Genomic DNA, 18185 nt, shown 5'->3' with positions numbered 1-18185 from the left:
CTATTAATAGTCTATATCTGATATGACCCAAGAAAAATCATAACCTTTCACCTCATGATGAGCTCATCACGTTGAAGCACGTCAACTGAACGCCTCCTGCGCGAAAAAACGAATTTTTGAAACCAGAAAATGGGAAATTATGGCAACATTTTCCCAAAACAAAGAGCACAAACCTTATATCAAAAATAAACACAACACATTCCTGCAAAAGCAGTTTAATGGTTTAATCCAGTTTGGACATCTCTCTCTCTGTCACAAACACACACACACATGCTTAATAGATAAAGAAATTAGATGACAAGGGATAAAGTGCGAATCCCATGTATGTTTATGATGAAATTCATGCTGGCATTAGTCTGGGCCATGAGTGCTTCAGATTTCATCACCGCTCCCCTCGTCTTCATCTTCGTCTTCATCCTCTAGATCTGAGCTTGAGGATGAGAATGATGACAAGTCCCCTGAACTGTCTGTTTCATCTTCACTACCACTATTGGATCCAGAGCTTTCCTCCTCCTCACGCCGCTCCTCTTCGTCTTGCGCTTTACACATAAGAGAGCAGAACAAGACCTGAAATGCTCCAGAATGCTCTATACCAGTGCAGTTTCATCCCCAAGCAGATGCTGAATCAAACCAAAGAAGGGAGGGAGACAGAATACTATGCCTCATGATTCGACTGCTCATCACTTGCACAGGGCAAAACTATTCATGGCAACCTCAGCTGATTACAATTCATAACATTTAAAAAACATTTTACAATTTTGCACGGTTAAGGGGCATTAAAAGACATGCAACACATTCTCAAAAAGTCAATTAAAATATGCAGCATGATCTTTACTTTTCCCATAAAAATGTAAATCACTCAATTATACCCAAGCAGCAGAAGAAAATGATAACCAGAGTGTGAAAATTACACTAAACACTTCTTATAGAAGCTGAAGGTTTATAGGACTTGCTATTAAAATGATAATCTAAAGATGGACAATCACACATGCAGAGAGAGAGAGGTGGAGAGAGAGAGAGAGAGAGAGAGAGAGAGAGAGAGAGACTCACCTAACTTATCCTCAATTAGTGGAAGAAACTGTTTGGCTTCTTGATTTTCTGGCTCATAAATGAGAACTGAGAGACATTATTAATTAATTAATTCGTTAATTAATTAATTAACTGACTTTATCATATGTAACAGGAGATCTGACAAGTAAAACTTGGACTTATAAAGCAGTTATATATGATCAATTTACTAATTTACTGTTAACTTAATTTCACAAATGTTGATAATTACATGGTACTAACCACAAAGAACAGAATCACTTACTCATCTGACAAAGTTTTCTGGAAAGGGTGTAATCCTTTTCCATCACAGCTTTCAAGAACTTAGAAGGGAAAAAATAATCTATGAAAATCTATTAAACATATCTATTACAAGTAATTGGTGTCAAATGATCAGTTGAAAGTAAACAGCACCGAACAACAAAACATACACATACAAGACCAAAGAGAGTCAACAGAGGACAAAAATGAAAGAGAAAGTGAAGTGATTGCTTTTGTGATACACAGCACAGCACACGGTGCACGGCAGAATGTGTCCTTTGCATTTAACCCATCACCCTTGGTGAGCAGTGGGCAGCCATGACAGGCGCCCAGGGAGCTTTGCTCCTTGGCACCCAGGTGGTTTGGGATTTGAACCCATGACCCTTCAGTTACGAGTTCGCTTCCTTGCCTGCTATGCTACCGCTGCCCCGCTTGACTAACTGATTGGTTTACCTCAGCCAAGAGCTCCAGTGGGGCTTTATACACTGGCTCGTCTTCCTCATCATCCTCACTTGAATGGTCGTCAGGTTTTGAATAGTTGTACTGGTTGCAGGCACTTGATTGACACTGTGAGGAGGATGATGAGGATCCTCTCTCATGCAAATTCTCCTCAGCTGCTGCGGTTTCTGTTTGTGACAGGCCAGGTTCACATACCTGCTGCCATACACCTGTCTGACGTGTGGACTTCCCTGCAACGGCATTCATAGACACTGAGCTACATGTGCATCATGGGTAACAGGGCTGTCCAATAAAATACATAAGCATGGTCGGTGATTTTTGTGTCCAAAAGAAACCTGATGAAAATCACCAATTTACTGGTAAAGAGATGCTGTGCAACTGTACGAGTGCTTAGTTTTTGGAATAAAAAATAAATAAAAAGTGAATTACACACAAAAACACAAAAAAAAGTCACCTGCATAAAAATTCACTTGCATTATATTTAATGTAGGCGTCGGCACCTACAACCCTCTTACCCCCTCTCAACCACGTTACACTTTAAAATAAGCATTAATCGTCATTTAATTCGTTCCAAAATGTGTGACGAATTAGAGCTTTTTTAATGGATTGCCAGGTCTCATCGCATCCACTTACTGAAGACGTCATTGTGCACTTCTCAATATGCACAAATGGTCCAAATTCAGAAGAAACATTGTAAAGAAAGAAGGTAAATAGTGTAAAGGTGTTAGGTGGAGGCCAGAATTTAGGGGGATGCTATGAAGACAAGTGTCACGTTTGTTAGAATAAATGTATAAAATGAGAACAGGCAGTCTGGACGTAAAAGGAGACATCACAGCACCTGCAATGCAATACAACCATTTAAAAGCACTATTTAGCTCGTTGAAGTCTTCACATCTTCTCTTTGCAGAACACACTGGACACACTGGATGTACTGTCACTCACAGGTAGCCAGATGAAATAATGTAATATTTTGAAATAATTTTTTTTTTGAATGGAGTAATTCCCTCCAAAACCTACATATTTACCCTAGATGGTTTCGTATATTGCATGTATATGAGCCGACCTTCAGAATACACTGGGTGTGGAGAGAACTGTGGAATGGAAATTGTCTGAGTACCTGTGACATCGGGACCAGGCTGTTTAGTTTTTCTAAGTTTGTCCCTCTGCACGTCTTTATGTGACAGCACCGGGAGCCCTGCATATTCTGCAGTCCTGAAATGATATCCAATAAAAAAAGGAATTTATTAGAGAATAGTGAGCCACACGAGCAGGCTCATCTCCCAGGCTTTATGCAGCTATGCCCCATAAACCGGCCTGCCATGCAAGACCTCAATAAGGGGAGATGAAGACAGGGGTCTTACTGTGTCTCCAGACTCCGGCACACAAAACCTGAAAACAAATCTAACCTGGGGCTAAAAACACCTTATGCTCATTCAGCTTCACTCTGAACGAAATCTGTTCTGTTTAGTGATGAAAGCAACCAAGGCAGGGCCCAACTGAGAAAAGAAAAGACATTTATCTGAATGCTCACTTCGACCACAGTGAAATAGCTTATTGATTTGTAGATGTAATTAATCCCTCACACAAAATATAATGTAACATGCGTCCTTCAGATATTTTACAGCAAATGGAGTCATTCTGCAGCTTCATGGTAAAACTCTCACCCTCTGTGTCTCGGTGACCTGAAGTCAGCGCCTGTGTTTCTCCTTTGATTTTTGCTACCTGGAATTGGAACTTGGCTGGTATGCGGTTGCCTGAAAACAAACACCTTTTAAATTAAAAAATAAGATTCTTACACGGGCCACACTGTACTACAGCAGGTAAAATGAGTATTTCTTTAGGCACAAGCTTGATAGGAAGAATGTTTGCATGAATGTTTGTATTTGAATGTGTGTTTCAATACAATCATGTCAATGTGCATGAAATTATTCTGGTGCGAGTAAGTGTGGTAGTACCGTGATTTACTCTTGGTGGACTCAGTGGGTGTAGGGTCTATGGAGCAAAGCAAACAAAAGTAATTGTAATAGTAATTTTAAGGTGAAGTGATGGAAAATTATATATACAGTACAGGCCAAAAGTTTGGACACGCCTTCTCATTCAATGTGTTTTCTTTATTTTGATGCCTTCAGTGAGAATCTACCAATGTAAATGGTCATGAAAATATAGAAAACACATTGAATGAGAAGGTGTGTACTTTATATATTTTTTTACATGGTTAATATTACCTTTGAAATCTCCTGTGCGTGTGTTGTGTAGCTGTATAGATACTAATTCCTGGAAAGATACATGAAAAAGGGGACGAGCCTTCTTATTAATCCGAAGGGCATAGGGGAATTTTGGTCAGAATTGGTCCCCACATGGCAAAATAAGGATCGCAGAACACCCACCTGGGATTCTGAGGGACATTTTGCAGACTTTCCGATGCACTGCAGCCTGCACCCACAAGCAGACATGGAGGCGAAGCAACGTTTACGCGTGCTTGGGTACTTTATAAAGAATAAATACTAAAACATATACGACACTGACATACCTGGCATGAGGTAGACAGAGGACACGTTATATACGTTTTATTATAGGTAATAGAGCATTGGTTCTGTTGCACGGTTCGTAACGGTTATCGTCGCCAAACCAACACTCACCCGTCCATCGACGACGTTTAAACTCGAAAGACGAAAACAGGTTCGGTGAAAGGCAGCCGCGCGTCTGCGGTGATGCAACAGAAACCAAAACTTTCGTCTCCGTAGCAACGTGACGTCGACTGCGCATGCGCAGCAGACCCGTATGAGGCGCGCGGGTGTCGGATTACTTTAATGAAGAGGAAGCTTTTCTTATTTTGCTTAGAAGCAGGCCACGCGTGGAGTCGTGAGTCGTCGAACAATATTTTATTTCATCCCGAACCTGTAGGACATGTCAGTGGCGACAGAAGCAGAAAATGACAGAAAGCTTTACTTACAACTTAAGTCCACAAAATAAAAGCCAAGTGGAGCAGAATAAACTCTTTATTGCTTTGTTCATATAAATAATTGCCAGAAAGCATGCACGCAACAACAAGAAGCTCTAACATGGAAGCAGTAGAACGAAGTTACACATGAAGTCGTGCGTCCTTTACGCGACCCCGGCCTCGCGGCCCCGCCCCCCCTGGCCAGGCGCGTCATTCACGCGACCCCGGCCCCGCCCCCCCTGGTCAGGTGCGTCATTCACGCGACCCCGGCCCCGCCCCCCCTGGCCAGGCGCGTTTCGTTCACGCGCCCCGCGGCCCCGCCCCCCCTGGCCAGGTGCGTCCTCGCGTGCTTGGCCAGGTGGTCGCTGCGCGTGAAGCGCTTGGCGCAGCGCGCGCACGCGAAGCGCCGGTCGCCGGTGTGCGTGCGCAGGTGGCGCTGCAGCTCGTCGGAGCGGGTGAAGCTCTTGGCGCAGAAGAACCAGCCGCAGGCGAACGGCCGCTCGCCCGAGTGCCAGCGCAGGTGCGCCTTCAGGTGCGACGTCTTGCCGTACGCCTTCCCGCAGCCCGGGACGTGGCACGCGTGCTGCTTCTTCCTGGCCGCGCCCGCCGCGGGCGGCCCGGGGCTTTGGCAGTTCGGGCACCGGCACCGGCGACACCTGCGAGCGGGCTGGAGGAGGGCGGCGATCTGGGTGTGGTAGCTCCCCAGCACCAGGCCCGGCTGCTGCAGGCTCCACCACGGGACGTCCTCCCCGCGCTCCCGCGGCGCCTGTCCCGGGACGAGGACCGTCCCGGGCGGGGGCGCGTACGCGACCGCCGGGACGTAGGTGGGAGCGGAGCTCGGCTGCAGGGTCACCGGGGAGAAGTCGTACGGGTAGCCCGGCTCTGCCGGCGGGGTGAGGGGCAGGGGGGCCGAGTAGTAGTGCGTCGCTCCGTCACTGCCCCACGGGTGGAAGAGGCCGGAGGGGGAAGGCGGCGGCGCGTCGTACGGGGCCTGGAGGAGTTCTGCCGGGCCGGATCCGCGATTACAGGTGGCGGCCAGAAGCGCGAAGGGGGAGTGTCTGCAGCTCTCGGGCGAAGAGTTGGGGGTTCGGTCCTGTAAGATATATACACACACACACACACACACACTGTAATTATAAGTTATTATTACCATCGCGGTGCCTCACTATTCCATTACTCGTAAACACAAACAAGGCACATTTTAATACTTGGTTAATAATGAACAATGGAACATTCGACAAACCTGGAGAAAAGCCTGAAGCGAATCGTTCCGCGCGGCAGCCACGGCCATGTTTCCCCCACCCACAGCAACAAAAAAAAAAAAAAAAAAAAAGAAAACGAGTGACTTCCTCGCGTCCAAGTGCTCCAACTTACGAGATGCCCTCGGACCAACTGGAGAGAGCGGGACGGGCGCGGAGAACGTGGTGGGGACTTTGGTGGGCCGCCAGCCAGTCAGGACCCGGATTCGCCCACTTTCAAGTTTGCCGCCGCCCAATCACGCGAGGACGGCGTCCCACTTGTCCCGTTGTTCCGATCAAGGGGGACGACGACAATGAATGAATTAACCTCCTCGTGTGTACGTCACGGTCAAAATACACGCGGTACCCTTTCGCGCCAAAAGCCGCGCGTCGTGGATCTCTGAAGGACAGTTGCCTTTAAGATGCAGAAGAAGAAGCCAGGAAATTATAGCCAAATACAGGAGTGAAGTGCTGCTAAAAGTGAGAATTCATCCACGTTTCGTTTTTTTCCCTTTCTTTCCTTTTTTTTTTTTTTTTTTAAGTAGTTCCAATTGATGATTATTTATGCAATTGTGTCATGCAAATGGACGCTCCATTTTTCCGTGGGCACAAGTGTACCAACACGAATGGGAGAGCTAAATCTTTAATGACGCCTTTGATCTCGAGATTGTTTACTTGATCTCCGGATCTGCAGTCTGAGGCAGTAGTTTTCCTACTTTGGCTAGAAAATTGATTCAAACCGTCCACAGCTCTAGTTTCGACTCTGGATGAACAGGGTAGAATTGTGGTAATGTTAGCCGGCCTTACGGCTTCGTTAACTAGTCTATATTTGATTGGTCAGTTAAAACTTTTAAAACTTTAACACACCTGTAGTCATGGAGACTATGACGGAGGCTGCACTGGAGAATCACGTGTGTAATTATATCTTCGAGTTTCAGTTTTATTCTACAATGTAAACATCATCCGTCTCAAGATGATAAAACTGTTGCGCAGCCTCACAAACTGTAGGCTGCGTTAATGAATAAGAGACGCAGCCAACATGCTGATCACCAGCAGATCCGGCGGTTCTGAGCCCTGAGCTGTCATCATCGTCGTCGTCAGCTTTTGGTACCGGATCGCATTTCCTTATGCTTTAATGAAAAAAATGGATCAAAACAATGCATTGGTTGAAGTTGAAGCATTTTGGAGAACCGTCCCATGGATAACCACACAACAAAACTGAACCTTCGGGATTGGGCTGATTAATGGTGATGATCGATAGATTCTGAGTGTGTGTGTGCGTGTGTGTGTGTGTGTGTGTGTGTCAAGGAGAAGACTCTTTATGGATTAGAGCAACATCTGTGGATTTCCTGTGATCAGCAACAAAGCAGAACTCTGTTCACTCTCCATCCTGCTTTGAAGTCCCACGTCGCAGAATGCAGTCATTGTTCATCCTGCGCTGCACGCCATCTCTGTAATCGGAAAGATTTCTCTGGTAACCCAACACTTTGTGCCTTTTTTTTTATCATCTGTTGACCTTACGGGAAAAGCGGAACCCCAATTTTTAAGAAGCCAAAGTTCCGGGTAGTCCTCAGACTGAATCATGCAGATTATTCTGATCTCTGTGTGTGGTAGTGTAGCATCTGAGCCATGATCCACTCATACCTACGTGGACCCAGAGCTCACACACACACACACACACACACACACACACACACACACACACACACACACACACACACACACACACACACACACACACACACAGTATAAGAAACAGACCGTTGTTCTGTCATTGAGTCTCTGTCTTGTGACATCAATGAATTTAGTTACATGCAGATGTTTGCTGGCTTTCAGAAAAACTTGTTGAGAAGTTGTCCCCACCATCGTGACATTTGAATTGTTATTCAAGATTCAAGATTGTGTTTATTGTCAGTACAACAGTATACATAGTACATGTGTATTGAAATAATGTTTCACCCAGAAACATTACAGACACACCAGACACACCTTCTCATTCAATGTGTTTTCTTTATTTTCATGACCATTTACATTGGTAGATTCTCACTGAAGGCATCAAAACTAGGAATGAACACATGTGGAGTTATGTACTTAACAATAAAAGGTGAAATAACTGAAAACATGTTTTATATTCTAGTTTCTTCAAAATAGCCGCCCTTTGCTCTGATTACTGCTTTGTACACTCTTGGCATTCTCTAGATGAGCTTCAAGAAGTCGTCACCTGAAATGGTTTTCCAACAGTCTCGAGTTCCCAGAGGTGTTTAGCACTTGTTGGCCCCTTTACCTTCACTCTGCAGTCCAGGTCACCCCAAACCCCCATCTCGATTGGGTTCCGGTCCGGTGACTGTGGAGGCCAGGTCTCCACTTTTTGTTAAGTACATAACTCCACATTTGTTCATTCATAGTTTTGATGCCTTCAGGGAGAATTTACCAATGTAAATTGTCATGAAAATAAAGAATACACATTGAATGAGAAGGTGTGTTCAAATTTTTGGCCTGTACTGTATACACACCAAACTAAACTATACTAACTAAAACTAAAGCTTAAATACTGTACAGGTTTTCTCTATAGGTGAAAAGTAGAACTTTTCTGTACAATGAACGGGTCGAACAGGACATAACTGGACAACATCATGTAGGAGTGCTTGTAAGTCGATATGTTGGATATTTCAAACAGGACAAGACAAGACGTGTTATGGCTGTCGCCTGAAGAGAGCAAGGCGAGGAAACCTGTGTGTCCAGATGAAGGTGGATTATTTTACACACTGAAGCAGAACAGACCCTGTCACTGCAGGAGCAAATTTTGACAAATCAAAAATGTCTCTCCCTGTCGGGACAGAGTGAGCAGGGATCCGAGGAAGTGACTCACCGCACAGGCAGACACACGTGCTCAGGACACACTGCTCTTGTGAGTCAGTAACCACGGGAATGCCGACAGAATCGGTTTGAGGCGTTCTGAAGGGGAGAAATAAAACCCGCTTCTCTGAGCGGCCCGATTTAATCCGACCGCGGATCAGCGCTGAGGGGCTGACAGCAAGTTACACAATGGCGGCTGGGATGGAGCCGACAGGTATCTGCTATCGGGCGGAGCACACTTTCATCTCTGTTCATTTACAAATGCTTATTGGTTGCTCTCTACCGCTTTTTGCCCCAAAAAGGGTACATGTAGGGAGATTCTGAAAGTTATCAACACCGACAAAGGTGAAAAATGCTGTTTTTACACAACGGGTCCAGACCAGATACGGTGTTTTCCCCTTTAATCTGAGAAAGTCATTACTGGCAATAAAGGGAACGTAATGAGAGCTGCTGTGAGGGGTCCTCTGCAGGAGCAGCTTCATTCAGACGTCAGCTTTGAACTTAGTGCGCTGGTAAACAGAGAGTTTAGTGCCTGTGCTTTGAAGCTCAGGGCCTTGGAACTCATGAAAGGCCGTGATGTTGGGAAAAAAAAAAAGAAGAGGGTGAATAATAACGCATTCTTGCAATGCACCAATGCACTGGAGTCAACAAAACGCAGAAAATAGAGATTTGCTTTCATGTAAGAAGTGCCTGTCTGGTGCTGACCAGTCGAATTAGACATGTTTTTATCTACATATGTACATTGCGATCAGTCAAATGTGGCGTGCCGTTTTACATTTTAATTTTTGCCAGCAATATTTTTGGAAACTTTGTGCTCCAAGTGCAGCTGCCATACATAATAACCCACAAAGATCAAGCCCGAGCAAAGCAGCAAAAAGCCTTGTGGGACTCAATTTGGGTGACCGAGCTCTGGAGATAGTGAGCGTTTCTAAAGTGCCCGGTGTCACAGGAGTCGCTTATTATTGAAACCAGCCAGCCTGACCGAATTCGCTTTGCATGACAAGAAAAAAGTAGAGGAAATTATCAGGGCCAGAAGTGTCTGGGGACGGGGAGCACTGCTTATAGATTCAGAGCCTTTAAAGAGACACTCCAGGGTGCTGGAGTGACCTATTTTACTTCAGACAACACGCACATTTTGTAGAATTATAATAAAGTAGGAATTCTTTAATTACTGCTCTTTCTTTTGATGGGAGGCAAGAGCAGTGGACAGTGGATGTGCGTAGGCTCACACACACACTTCTAGCTGTATGTCTTTATACATCTTTAGTTTGCAGGAATGTGTGCAAACAAAAGTAAAATCAAATTCATGGTTTTTACCGAATTCATTAAATCATGCACAGACGCGCAGACATTAACAGTGAGAGAAAGTTGCAGATGTTACAATAATTGTTATGTACTGCATAATTCTTCCGATCAAACAGCAAAGACTGGCCAAGTGAGGTTGGCTTTAATAAGCTGGATCAATTATTCACAGTCCGGACAGATAAACACATGAAGAGACAGGAAATGCACTATTTTTCCTGCAGACACCATCAATGTATTGTACAAGTGACCCACTGATGTACAGTACTGTATATCCACTGTAGATTAACAAAACATACGTATCTGACTCACTTTCTTTGACGGCTTATTTCTACTCAGGGTCACGGAACCCATCGAGGTACACTTGGTGCAGGGTGGAGACTAGCCCAGGGTGGGGCACCTGCCTGCCACAGGGCACACACACACACACACACACACCCTTCACTCACACGCTTACATTTATGGACAGTTCACCAACAAGTCACCAACTCAACTAGTGTTCATGCCTTTGGATGCTAGGAGGAACCCAGAGAACGAAATCGGACCCACACCAGCCGGCATTCAAACTCACAACCCTAGATCAACAGTTTATGCAATTTTCAATTTTCTTTGTCTTAACAAAACATTAAAATATCACCATTCTTCACTGTACACTCTATTCTGATGCCAATGATTGTTTTGTATTTAGTTTTTTAAAAATCCATCAAAAATGATCAAGAATGTAATGGACAGATGAAAAAAAACAGTTTGATCCAGTGTTTTTCTAAACACTTGTAATGCTAAAACGTGCAGAGCATTGATTGATCTCTACAGGAATAATAAAGTATGATGGAACAGAGACAGTGAAACTGGCCATAAATCACTTTGCATAACACACAAAAGCAGAAGGGTGGTGTGTGTGGAGGAAGGATGATGGTGGATAGGAGACCATCGCTAATGATGTTTTGACCTGGTTTGATCAGCAAATTTCCAGTTCCCCAGAAATTACATCAAAGTTCCCCAATCAGTTCTAATAAGTATGTGTGGCCTTGAACAAGTTTACATCTGTGATGGGCCCGACTAAGAGACTTTTAAATTGGTGAGATAATCACATGTAAAGTCAAACAACCAGTCTGCCCTTGAATGATTTATGCTTTTTAAGTCGTGTTAATAATTGGTTCTTGAAATCTGTGACCTGAAACCTTGAAATCTTTTTGTTGTTGTGATGAATACACAATGCCGAGGTGGAGGTCGGTTTTCATCCCACAGATAAAATCACACACTGAAGAACAATGGTCATTATCCAAAGTTATCACATCCTAATTATTAATTCACAAAAATGTACAAGACACGACAGGAGTTGAAACAGACCCCTGTAGATATAATAGTTTACATATATAATTAAATCCACAACTGAAATTCAGAGATAAAAGTAGCATCCTTATCATCGTGGTCTGCATGGCTGTCCTTCATCCTCACAGCTTGACGGGGGCATGGCTTGACTTGGATGTGGTTTGGGCTTGGCTTGGAGTGTGTGGGGCTTGGCTTGATTGTGACTTTGCTTGGCCAGGGCGTGGCTGTGCTGACAAGAGAGACAGGCTGCCACCCATTCTGTGGTGGGAGGACGGTGATGGGATCACTGGCTCTCCAACCCAGAATGGTGCTGGTGGCCTAATGGATGCATGGCTCATGAGTGGCGAGCCAGGGGAACCCCAGAACTACATGAACGTGAGCCATGGCTGTCAGGAAGAACACTGGTGTTGAGTCCTGCTGGGATTCGATGGACAATCGGAGGGGTGTGGCCTGGAATAACACCTGACCTGATCCCAGGGGACTTCCTAGTCCCAACAGTAAAATTTGTCTGTCTGCTATTACTAACATTTTAACAAAAAAATTTTTTAGTATTGCATTATTTCATGGTTTCCCATCTTTGTCAATGACCTTAAAGCCAATCAAAGGAATGGTCTTACAATGATCCCCAAACATTTGCGACGTTGGATTCACAGATAACTAATTTATTTATATTATAAGCCAAAAAATCGTGGAAAAACTGAACTGCTGAGTGCAGAGGAAAGACAAGGATTTCAGGTATTTTGCAGGCAGCCAGACAGCTGAGAGACGTTGGGAGGAGGACTGTTCTTTACCTGGATAAAAGTTACCAGCAGATTACTGAGGGGCAGACCTGACTATGTGACGATAAGCAGGTTGCAGCAGGATTCTGTTGATGACAGGCAGCGACATTAAGAGGATTGTATGGAGTGACAAAGTCTGTGTTCCCACTTGTATTCACTAGACTCTAATCTCCTATATACATCCCCTGTTCCACATGTGCCTTGACACATTCTGGACCGGTTATCACATAGGTGTGCTTTAAAACTCTGATGGCATCGTAGTAGTATTTCTACATGTGTGTAATTTTTTTTGAAGAATAACACTCCCCACGTACAATCAAATTATTAATACGGTATGGACCCCGGGTTTCAAAAGAAAATTCATCATGCCTGAAGCTGGCCAGAGTGTTTTATTTAATGTGCACATTGTGCACAAAAAGCACTGGTCTGCAAACGCTCACAGAATGGCATGTTCACCATTCATTTAGGTTATTAGGAACACAAACCAGTAAATGACAATCCAACTCCCTCATGCCCACACACACACACACACACATGCTCTTCATGCACAAAAAGCATTACCTGCACAATACTCAAATAATCCATGTTTTACTTCTACCAGAATTTATTACTTTAAAGGCCTTTAGATGCTTAATCTGATTCAATACACACCATCCAGAACTCTCACTAGGAGTAAAACTGAGAACACCTCACCACATACTAAAATCTTGTTACACTGGTTACAGAATATATTTTAAGGTACTACTACCACTCTACTATTGAGTATTTGTCTCATATGGCACTCTACTATTGAGTAATTGTCTCATATGGAACTGCAAGCTGAGCCAAGCAGCCACTTTGAGACAGGACGGCACCAGTGCCCACATCTGACGTGTTAACCTCCACAATGAACAGTAGTGCCAGGTCCGGGTGCTGAAGAATGGGAGCAGAGGTGAAGCAATGGCAGAGTGAATGAAAGGTTTGAATGGCAGCTGGAGTCAGGTACAAGGGTCGTGGAGATGTTTTCATGAGGGTGGTCAAGGGCACAGAGACTGCACTGATTGAAAAGGAACCATTGCAGCTGCTTGAGTGTCATGGGTAGGAGCCACAACATCACCGCCTTGGGCTCCAGTGGCCAAACCCTGAAGCGAGATGGAGAAACCCAGGAATGTGTTTTTCCAGCTTACAGTACAGCTGGTGGGCAAGCAATCTCTTTAGAAATGCTCTCACATGCTGTACGTAGGTTTCCTGTGAAGATGAGTAGATGAGGATGTCGTCGAGGTAGGTGTATACTCACCATCCCAACATGTCATGGATGACCTCGTTCAAAAACTGCTGGAAGACAGCGGGTGCATTGCAGAGACAAAAGGGGATGACCTTTGGCTGACCAGGATGACCATCTCGTTTCTGATGTGCAGCGGCAGTGCTTCATAGTAGAGGGTCTGGAGGGTGTGGGGATCCATCTGTATTTTGGTGGCCAGGGTCCTGAATTTTGCTGTGAAGTGGCTAATGAAAGAGAAACCCTGGTGCAGATTGTATAATTGTGAGGAGATGTCCTCCACACCATCCACATGGCTGAAGGTGGCCTTGAAGGCCTGGTAGGTGATGGCAGCAGCAGCTGGATCAGAGAGACTGGGAGGAGGGATAATGGTTGGGCTGGAGTTCAAAAATATCAGAGAGTGGTCGTTTCCTTCGGTGCCAGGTTGGGCTCTGGAAGAGGAGGAGGAGAAGCAGGTAGCAGAATCCGGGCTGCCTGGCACCTGACAGCCACCTCATGCAAACGCTGCCGCAGATGTGTAACCTCCTGATCACATAAGGCAGAGAACTCTGCAGGGTTAATGTTGGGCTCTGTCATTCTGTCATGGAGGAACAGGACAGAGACAAGAGAGCTCTTGCTGGTGAGAACTGAAACCCCAGTTCGGAGTAATGCGACAGAGGCAGGTGAGCCTTCACCAATTTAATATGCGAGCGTGGACCAGCTTGTGCTGCACACCCAACAAATGTGGACGCTTGTGGTACCAGGTTACTGGGTGGTAGCCTAGTAGGTAACACACTCGCCTATGAACCAGAAGACCCAGGTTCATCCCACTTACTACCATTGTGCAAGGCACTTCAGGGGGGGACTGTCCCTGTAACTACTGATTGTAAGTCGCTCTGGATAAGGGCGTCTGATAAATGCTGTAAATGTAAAATGTAAATGTATAGAGAGAAATATGGAGAACAGGATGGAGACAAGAACAGGTAACAATAGATTTGGCTTAATGGGATTGGTTGAGTCATGTTTCAGACAAAGAAGAAACAATAGATTGATAAGACACTTAATTGTTATTGCAACAATTCATGTCAAAAGTACAAGTACTAATGAAACTTGGCCATCATCTTGACCATACATTTACACAACACAGGTCAGAAACAAAAAAAGACAACCCCCAGATTGTACTCCAATGGGGACCGTAAAAAAAACCCATCTCAACAGCATAAGCACATAGACTCTACACAACAAAGTAAAAGTAATTTGCCATGGGGAGGGGAAAGAGGGCGGTGGATGTAGTCCCACGTAAATGAGCATCATTTAACGCCAAACCGGCGCACACACAGACCCACTAGTTCACGCCGGAGGGTATGTGAACAATGACCAAGTGACACGGTCCCATTTGTGCTTCCACATTCCCCGGAGCATGCAAACGGTGTCATGTGACAATTACAAGTACTCGTCAGTCTCAAATATATTTTCAACCTTCATAATATATTTAATAAAAAAAGTATTGTTCTTTTTATTTTTAAGCACATTTAATGACTGCAGGATTTGCATAAATAAATTTGCATTGCCTGCACTGCTCAGATATCTCTTACCAACCCATGGAGAGCATAGACACAGACAGTGGGACACAAAGTGAACAGTTTTTAGGAGGGGTTTAAAAGAACGATTGGAAGAAAGAGAAATGGAAAACTAGGAGCAGGACATGAAATATTATTTCACAAAAATATTCATTTCATTGCATATTTTCAGTGTCAAATGCGAAGCAGTAAAAATAGAATAACTCTTCAAAGATGGCAGATGTGTTGTCTGTTGCTCTGCAGGTCTGAGTTGGAGAAAGAATCCCACTGCAGAAAATCCAAGCAGAAGAACATTGGGTTTTACCAAAGCAAAAGCTCATTGGCATACGAAGCATGTACCGAGGGGAAACATCACAGCACATTTTTTTCAGCCACACTGAATTGAATCATGGGAGTGTTCTTTGAGAAAGTAGAATATATTCAAAATATTCCATTGAATTTGTCCTCATTGGCATGAAGTCCTGTGCACTACATTGCCTTCCACTGACTACCCTGACTGTATTCACCCTTTCCTGTGTTAATAAATGCCTCTAATTTGGCTGTCCACTGTCCATGTGAGTTTGTGAGTCGGGGGTTCCTGGGTTTCTTATAATTATTCCTATACTGTTGGGTTTGGAGGCAGTAGTGGGGCAAAGAGAATTGGAAGAAAAATGACACAACAACCTTAGAGTGGTCAGCCATCTTTTTTTCCCAAAGACTTGTAAGAATTCGTGAAGTTGTACTCCTGCCTCATCTTAATGTCCTATGAGGTGGTGTGAAAAAGTGTTTTTGTCCTCTCTGATTTCTTACCTGAGTTCAATATTTCTAGCCACTCCCAGGCCAAATAATTGCCATACCTGTTCTCAATCAAGAAATCACTTAAAGAAGACCTGCCTGAAAAAGTGATGTGGGCAAAATATTGTCAAAAGCTAGACATTATGCCAAATTCAGGAACAAATGTGAAACTTGTGATCTATCAGCCTGGAAAAGGTAACAAAGCCATTTCTAAAGCTTTGGGACTTCAGTGAACCACAGTGAGAGACAGTGTTCATGATTCCATAAAATGGCATGAATTCTGCAACAGGACAGTGGTCCAAAACACAACAGTAAGTCCACCTCTGATTGGCTGAAGAAAACAGAATGAAGACTTTGGAGTGACCTAGACTCTACATCTTTCCATTTCAGCTTGTCAAGCCATAATCAGGTTCATTCATGAATAGTAAATTGTGCACAGTAGAGTCTATGTCCTGACCAGAACTTAAAAAGATGGTTCATGCTAAAAAAAAACTCCAATGTGGTTGATCTACAAAATTCCCCCCAGAAAGACTCATTGCAAATGCTTGATTCCATATCCACCTCCCAGTGTGTGTGGACGCCCACGAGGCTGCCTACTTGGAAACAAATGAGGGAGAGGTCAGCGTCCTCATGGTGGCCATCCTTGCTCTGTTACTCTGTTGTGAGTTCATTCCTCTGTTGCTGCTAAACCACATTTTATTATTACTTGTGGTGTCTTTGACTAATTGATGATCTGAAACATTTAAAGATGACTAACATGGAAAAAAATCTGAGAGAAGGAAAAACATATTTCATTTTCATAATGATATATAGTATTCTGCCAAATCGCAGAAGAAATGAAAGAAACAGCACATTTCAGTGTGGAAATAAGTCAAAACCTTTATGTGAAGCAATGCTGATTGAGAAACACTTCAGCACAGCACACGGTGCACACAACAAAACGTGTCCTCTGCTTTTAATCCATCACCCTTGGTGAGCAGTGGGCAGCCATGACAGGCGCCCGGGGAGCAGTGTGTGGGGATGGTGCTTTGCTCAGTGGCACCTCAGTGGCACCTTGGCGGTTCGGAATTTGAACCAACAACCTTCTGGGGCAGCACTCGCCTCCTGCTTTCAAATAATCTCCTGAGCCCTTTTGCTGTCATCAAGCAGCGGGTAGTATAATAGTTAATGATGTGACTGCAGGTTTTACAAATTTTAAGAAGACAAATGATCTTCACTTTCTTGGCATCCTGCACTCCAAATTCCTGTGCACAATTTACTATTCATGAATGAACATGATTATGGCTTGAAAAGCTGAAATGGAAAGATGAAAGCATGTGAGGAGGAAAGGTAGAAAGGAGGAAAAGTTTGGCATATTAAGGATAACTTATACAATTATAACAGGATGAAGTCCTAATACTTTGGGTGATATTACACATTGTCTATTAACATTTTATCACTCTGGGATACTAATTGTGTCTAGAATGTTACCGTAATGCGAATTACTGTAAATTACTGCAATTACTGTAAATCACTTACAACTGCTACAGTGTGAAAACAATCACATAATATGAGAACAAAGCATATTTTGAAATTGTTAATGTACTATCTTTAAAAGAATGAGAGCGTGGTTTCTTAAGTGAAACGTGAGTATCCAATAATCTACAGGGTGGGCCATTTATATGGATACAACTTAATAAAATGGGAATGGTTTGTGACATTGAACACATTTTATAAGTGGTCAGAAACTTGTAAATAACTCATGTAAGAATAAAGTTACGTTAAAAGAATAAAGTTACATTACGTTGTGAATTTACCAATAAATTTGATGTGTCACATTCCTATTGAAAAAACAAAAGTTGGATCCAATGGCCGACTTCAAAATGGCCACTATGGTCACCACCCAACTTGAAAAGTTTGCCCCCTCACATATACTAATGTGCGACAAACAGGACGTTAATATCACCAACCATTCCCATTTTATTAAGGTGTATCCATATAAACGGCCCACCCTGTATAACATTCAAATAGAGCAGTATATTTCCTTAGGCCAACTGGCTTTCAGAATCTGCCTTTAGAAATGACTTGTAGTCAGACCAGTGCCCATTAAAACTAACTGATCTTGTCTGAACAGTATTGCTACATATGGGTCAACCAAATACTAGGGCTGCTATTGTGAAATAGTGCTTGAAACCTACCATTCTTGTCAGAACAGAAGAACCACATAGCAACAATTTGCATTCCAGAAAATACGGTTTGTTAACTTAAAATCCCGCTCTACAAGCTCAGCTCATTGAAACTCAACAATCTTGTTTTGTCTGAACAGTATTGCTACATGTAGTGGTTAACGCCCATTAAAACTTACCAATCTTGTCTGAATAGAGTGACCACATTCCCACG

The 18185-nt window shown here is 43.7% G+C and overlaps 2 protein-coding genes and 1 long non-coding RNA gene across 4 annotated transcripts; 1 reads left to right on the top strand and 2 right to left on the bottom strand.

Annotated features, from left to right (window-relative positions):
- Positions 1-207: 207 nt before the first annotated feature.
- erich2 (glutamate-rich 2) lies at positions 208-4502 on the bottom strand. Of its 2 annotated transcripts, none has more exons than XM_028981917.1 (10): positions 4407-4502; positions 4155-4200; positions 3993-4041; positions 3723-3759; positions 3432-3521; positions 2885-2979; positions 1762-1997; positions 1313-1370; positions 1051-1116; positions 208-539 (listed from the first exon to the last, which is right to left on the bottom strand). In XM_028981917.1, exons 1-10 carry the CDS (start codon positions 4412-4414, stop codon positions 373-375), a joined length of 852 nt encoding a protein of 283 aa, XP_028837750.1. In that variant the 5' UTR covers positions 4415-4502; the 3' UTR covers positions 208-372. The 2 variants fall into 2 exon arrangements, with proteins under 2 accessions (XP_028837750.1, XP_028837749.1); XM_028981916.1 differs by having other exon boundaries at positions 4155-4297; positions 4407-4478.
- A 462-nt stretch (positions 4503-4964) lies between these two features.
- On the bottom strand, positions 4965-6024 carry LOC114789904 (transcription factor Sp5). The gene is made up of 2 exons (XM_028979366.1): positions 5952-6024; positions 4965-5801 (listed from the first exon to the last, which is right to left on the bottom strand). Exons 1-2 carry the CDS (start codon positions 5997-5999, stop codon positions 4965-4967), a joined length of 885 nt encoding a protein of 294 aa, XP_028835199.1. The 5' UTR covers positions 6000-6024.
- A 655-nt stretch (positions 6025-6679) lies between these two features.
- On the top strand, positions 6680-11017 carry LOC114791246 (uncharacterized). Its single transcript, XR_003749951.1, has 3 exons — positions 6680-7420; positions 8624-9016; positions 10444-11017. It is a non-coding gene; the product is annotated as an uncharacterized LOC114791246 (long non-coding RNA).
- The last annotated feature ends 7168 nt before the right edge of the window (positions 11018-18185 follow it).

Source organism: Denticeps clupeoides, chromosome 5 (assembly GCF_900700375.1).
Source record: "Denticeps clupeoides chromosome 5, fDenClu1.1, whole genome shotgun sequence".
Taxonomy (NCBI): Eukaryota; Metazoa; Chordata; class Actinopteri; order Clupeiformes; family Denticipitidae; genus Denticeps; species Denticeps clupeoides.
The sequence above is the reverse complement of the archived record's forward strand: the minus strand, read 5'-3'. Positions and strand labels throughout refer to the sequence as shown.